General features: G+C 46.1%; 1 protein-coding gene across 1 annotated transcript; it reads right to left on the reverse strand.

Moving 5' to 3' along the window:
* Positions 1-2,345: 2,345 nt before the first annotated feature.
* Positions 2,346-3,095, reverse strand: LOC137375002 (sporozoite surface protein 2-like). Its single transcript, XM_068041628.1, has 2 exons — positions 2,853-3,095; positions 2,346-2,483 (listed from the first exon to the last, which is right to left on the reverse strand). The coding sequence occupies exons 1-2, from the start codon at positions 3,093-3,095 to the stop codon at positions 2,346-2,348; spliced, it is 381 nt and encodes a 126-aa protein (XP_067897729.1).
* Positions 3,096-3,820: the final 725 nt, after the last annotated feature.

Consider the following 3,820-nt stretch of genomic DNA (forward strand, 5'->3'; position numbering starts at 1 on the left):
TGGGCTCTGGTCCTTTGTTGGGTTTTCCATGTTTGGGATCTGGTCCTTTGTTGGATTTTCCATGTTTGGACTCCGGTCCTTTGATGGGTTTTCCATGTTTGGGCTCTGCTCCTTTGTTGGGTTTTCCATGTTTGGACTCCGGTCCTTTGTTGGATGTTCCATGTTTGGGTTCTGCTCCTTTGTTGGGTTTTCCATGTTTGGGCTCTGCTCCTTTGTTGGGTTTTCCATGTTTGGGTTCTGGTCCTTGGTTGGGTTTTCCATGTTTGGGTTCTGCTCCTTTGTTGGGTTTTCCATGTTTGGGTTCTGGTCCTTTGTTGGGGTTTCCATGTTTGGGATCTAGTCCTTTGTTGCGTTTTCCATGTTTGGATCTCGTCCTTTGTTGGGTTTTCCATGTTTGGGCTCTGGTCCTTTGTTGGGTTTTCCATTTTTGGGATCTAGTCCTTTGTTGGGTTTTCCATGTTTGGGATCTAGTCGTTTGTTGGGTTATCCATATTTGAGTTCCGGTCCTTTGTTGTGTTTTCCATGTTTGGGATCTCGTCCTTTGTTGGGTTTTCCATGTTTGGGATCTGGTCCTTTGTTGGGTTTTCCATGTTTGGGCTCTGTTCCTTTGTTGGGTTTTCCATGTTTGGGATCTAGTCCTTTGTTGGGTTTTCCATGTTTGGGCTCTGGTCCTTTGTTGGGTTTTCCATGTTTGGGCTCTGGTCCTTTGTTGGGTTTTCCGTGTTTGGGCTCTGGTCCATTGTTGGGTTTTCCATGTTTTGGATCTAGTCCTTTGTTGGGTTTTCCATGTTTGGGATCTGCTCCTTTGTTGGTTTTCCATTTTTGAGTTCTGGTCCTTTGTTGAGTTTTCCATGTTTGGGATCTCGTCCTTTGTTGGGTTTTCCATGTTTGGGCTCTGGTCCTTTGTTGGGTTTTCCATGTTTGGGCTCTGGTCCTTTGTTGGGTTTTCCATGTTTGGGCTCTGGTCCTTTGTTGGGTTTTCCATGTTTGGGATCTCGTCCTTTGTTGGATTTTCCATGTTTGGGCTCTGGTCCTTTGTTGGGTTTTCCATGTTTGGGCACTGGTCCTTTGTTGGGTTTGCCATGTTTGGGCTCTGGTCCTTTGTTGGCTTTTCCATGTTTGGGCTCTGGTCCTTTGTTGGGTTTTCCATGTTTGGGATCTAGTCCTTTGTTGGGTTTTCCATGTTTGAGCTGGTCCTTTGTTGGGTTTTCCATGTTTGGGTTCTGGTCCTTTGTTGGGTTTTCCATGTTTGGGTTATGGTCCTTTGTTGGGTTTTCCATGTTTGGGCTCTGGTCCTTTGTTGTGTTTTCCATTTTTGGGTTCTGCTCCTTTGTTGGGTTTTCCATGTTTGGGCTCCGCTCCTTTGTTGGGTTTTCCATGTTTGGGCTCTGGTCCTTTGTTGGGTTTTCCATGTTTGGGTTCTGCTCCTTTGTTGGGTTTTCCATGTTTGGGCTCTGGTCCTTTGTTGGGTTTTCCATGTTTGGACTCCGGTCCTTTGTTGGGTTTTCCATGTTTGGGTTCTGCTCCTTTGTTGGGTTTTCCATGTTTGGGATCTCGTCCTTTGTTGGGTTTTCCATGTTTGGGCTCTGGTCCTTTGTTGGGTTTTCCCTGTTTGGGCTCTGCTCCTTTGTTGGGTTTTCCTTGTTTGGACTCCGGTCCGTTGTTGGATGTTCCATGTTTGGGTTCTGCTCCTTTGTTGGGTTTTCCATGTTTGGGCTCTGCTCCGTTGTTGGGTTTTCCATGTTTGGGTTCTGGTCCTTTGTTGGGTTTTCCATGTTTGGGTTCTGCTCCGTTGTTGGGTTTTCCATGTTTGGGATCCAGTCCTTTGTTGGGGTTTCCATGTTTGGGCTCTGGTCCTTTGTTGGGTTTTCTATGTTTGGGATCTAGTCCTTTGTTGGGGTTTCCATGTTTGGGCTCTGCTCCTTTGTTGGGTTTTCCATGTTTGGGTTCTGGTCCTTTGTTGGGTTTTCCATGTTTGGGTTCTGCTCCTTTGTTGGTTTTTCCATTTTTGGGTTCTGGTCCTTTGTTGGGTTTTCCATGTTTGGGGTCAGCTCCTTTGTTGGGTTTTCCATGTTTGGGATCTAGTCCTTTGTTGGGTTTTCCATGTTTGGGCTCTGTTCCTTTGTTGGGTTTTCCATGTTTGGACTCCGATCCTTTGTTGGGTTTTCCATGTTTGGGTACTGCTCCTTTGTTGGGTTTTCCATGTTTGGGCTCTGCTCTATTATTGGGTTTTCCATGTTTGGGTTCTGGTCCTTTGTTGGGTTTTCCATGTTTGGGCTCTGGTCCTTTGTTGGGTTTTCCATGTTTGGGCTCTGGTCCTTTGTTGGGTTTTCCATGATTGGGATCTAGTCCTTTGTTGGATTTTCCATGTTTGGACTCCCGTCCTTTGTTGGGCTTTCCATGTTTGGTTTCTCGTCCTTTGATGGGTTTTCCATGTTTGGGCTCTGCTCCTTTGTTGGGTTTTCCATGTTTGGACTCCGGTCCTTTGTTGGATGTTCCATGTTTGGGTTCTGCTCCTTTGTTGGGTTTTCCATATTTGGGCTCTGCTCCTTTGTTGGGTTTTCCATGTTTGGGTTCTGGTCCTTTGTTGGGTTTTCCATGTTTGGGTTCTGCTCCTTTGTTGGGTTTTCCATGTTTGGGATCCAGTCCTTTGTTGGGGTTTCCATGTTTGGGCTCTGGTCCTTTGTTGGGTTTTCCATGTTTGGGATCTGGTCCTTTGTTGGGTTTTCCATGTTTGGGATCTCATCCTTTGTTGGATTTTCCATATTTGAGTTCTGGTCCTTTGTTGGGTTTTCCATGTTTGGGTTCTGCTCCTTTGTTGGGTTTTCCATGTTTGGGCGAAGCTCCTTTGCTGGGTTTTCCATGTTTGGGTTCTGGTCCTTTGTTGGGTTTTCCATGTTTGGGTTCTGCTCCTTTGTTGGGTTTTCCATGTTTGGGATCTGCTCCTTTGTTGGGTTATCCATGTTTGGGTTCTCGTCTTTTGTTGGGTGTTCCATGTTTGGGATCCAGTTCTTTGTTGGGTTTGCCCTGTTTGGGCTCTGGTCCTTTGTTTGCTTTTCCATGTTTGGGCTCTGGTCCTTTGTTGGGTTTTCCATGTTTGGGATCTAGTCCTTCGTTGGATTTTCCATGTTTGGACTCTGGTCCTTTGTTGGGTTTTCCATGTTTGGGTTCTGGTCCTTTGTTGGGTTTTCCATGTTTGGGTTCTGCTCCTTTGTTGGGTTTTCCATGTTTGGGATCCAGTCCTTTGTTGGGGTTTCCATGTTTGGGCTCTGGTCCTGTGTTGGGTTTTCCATGCTTGGGATCTAGTCCTTTGTTGGGTTTTCCATGTTTGGGCTCTGCTCCTTTGTTGGGTTTTCCATGTTTGGGCTCTGGTCCTTTGTTGGGTTTTCCATGTTTGGGTTCTGCTCCTTTGTTGGGTTTTCCATGTTTGGGTTCTGGTCCTTTGTTGGGTTTTCCATGTTTGGGCTCAGCTCCTTTGTTGGGTTTTCCATGTTTGGGTTCTCGTCCTTTGTTGGGTTTTCCATGTTTGGGCTCTGTTCCTTTGTTGGGTTTTCCATGTTTGGGATCTAGTCCTTCGTTGGGTTTTCCAAGTTTGGACTCCGGTCCTTTGTTGGGTTTTCCATATTTGGGTTCTGCTCCTTTGTTGTGTTTTCCATCTTTGGGCTCTGCTCTATTATTGGGTTTTCCATGTTTGGGTTCTGGTCCTTTGTTGGGTTTTCCATGTTTGGGCTCTGGTCCTTTGTTGGGTTTTCCATGTTTGGGCTCTGGTCCTTTGTTGGGTTTTCCATGTTTGGGATCTAGTGCTCTGCAGGATTTTCCA

This window comes from Heterodontus francisci, chromosome 11, assembly GCF_036365525.1.
Source record: "Heterodontus francisci isolate sHetFra1 chromosome 11, sHetFra1.hap1, whole genome shotgun sequence".
NCBI classification, from domain to species: Eukaryota; Metazoa; Chordata; class Chondrichthyes; order Heterodontiformes; family Heterodontidae; genus Heterodontus; species Heterodontus francisci.

Coding starts and splice junctions, on each gene's coding strand:
- LOC137375002 (XM_068041628.1), bottom strand. CDS start 3,095: ATGGAAAACCCAACAAAGGACCAGAGCCCAAACATGGAAAAGCAAACA. Junction 2,484..2,852: donor ACCCAAACATGGAAAACCCA/GCAAAGGAGCTT, acceptor CATCCAACAAAG/GACCGGAGTCCAAACATGGA.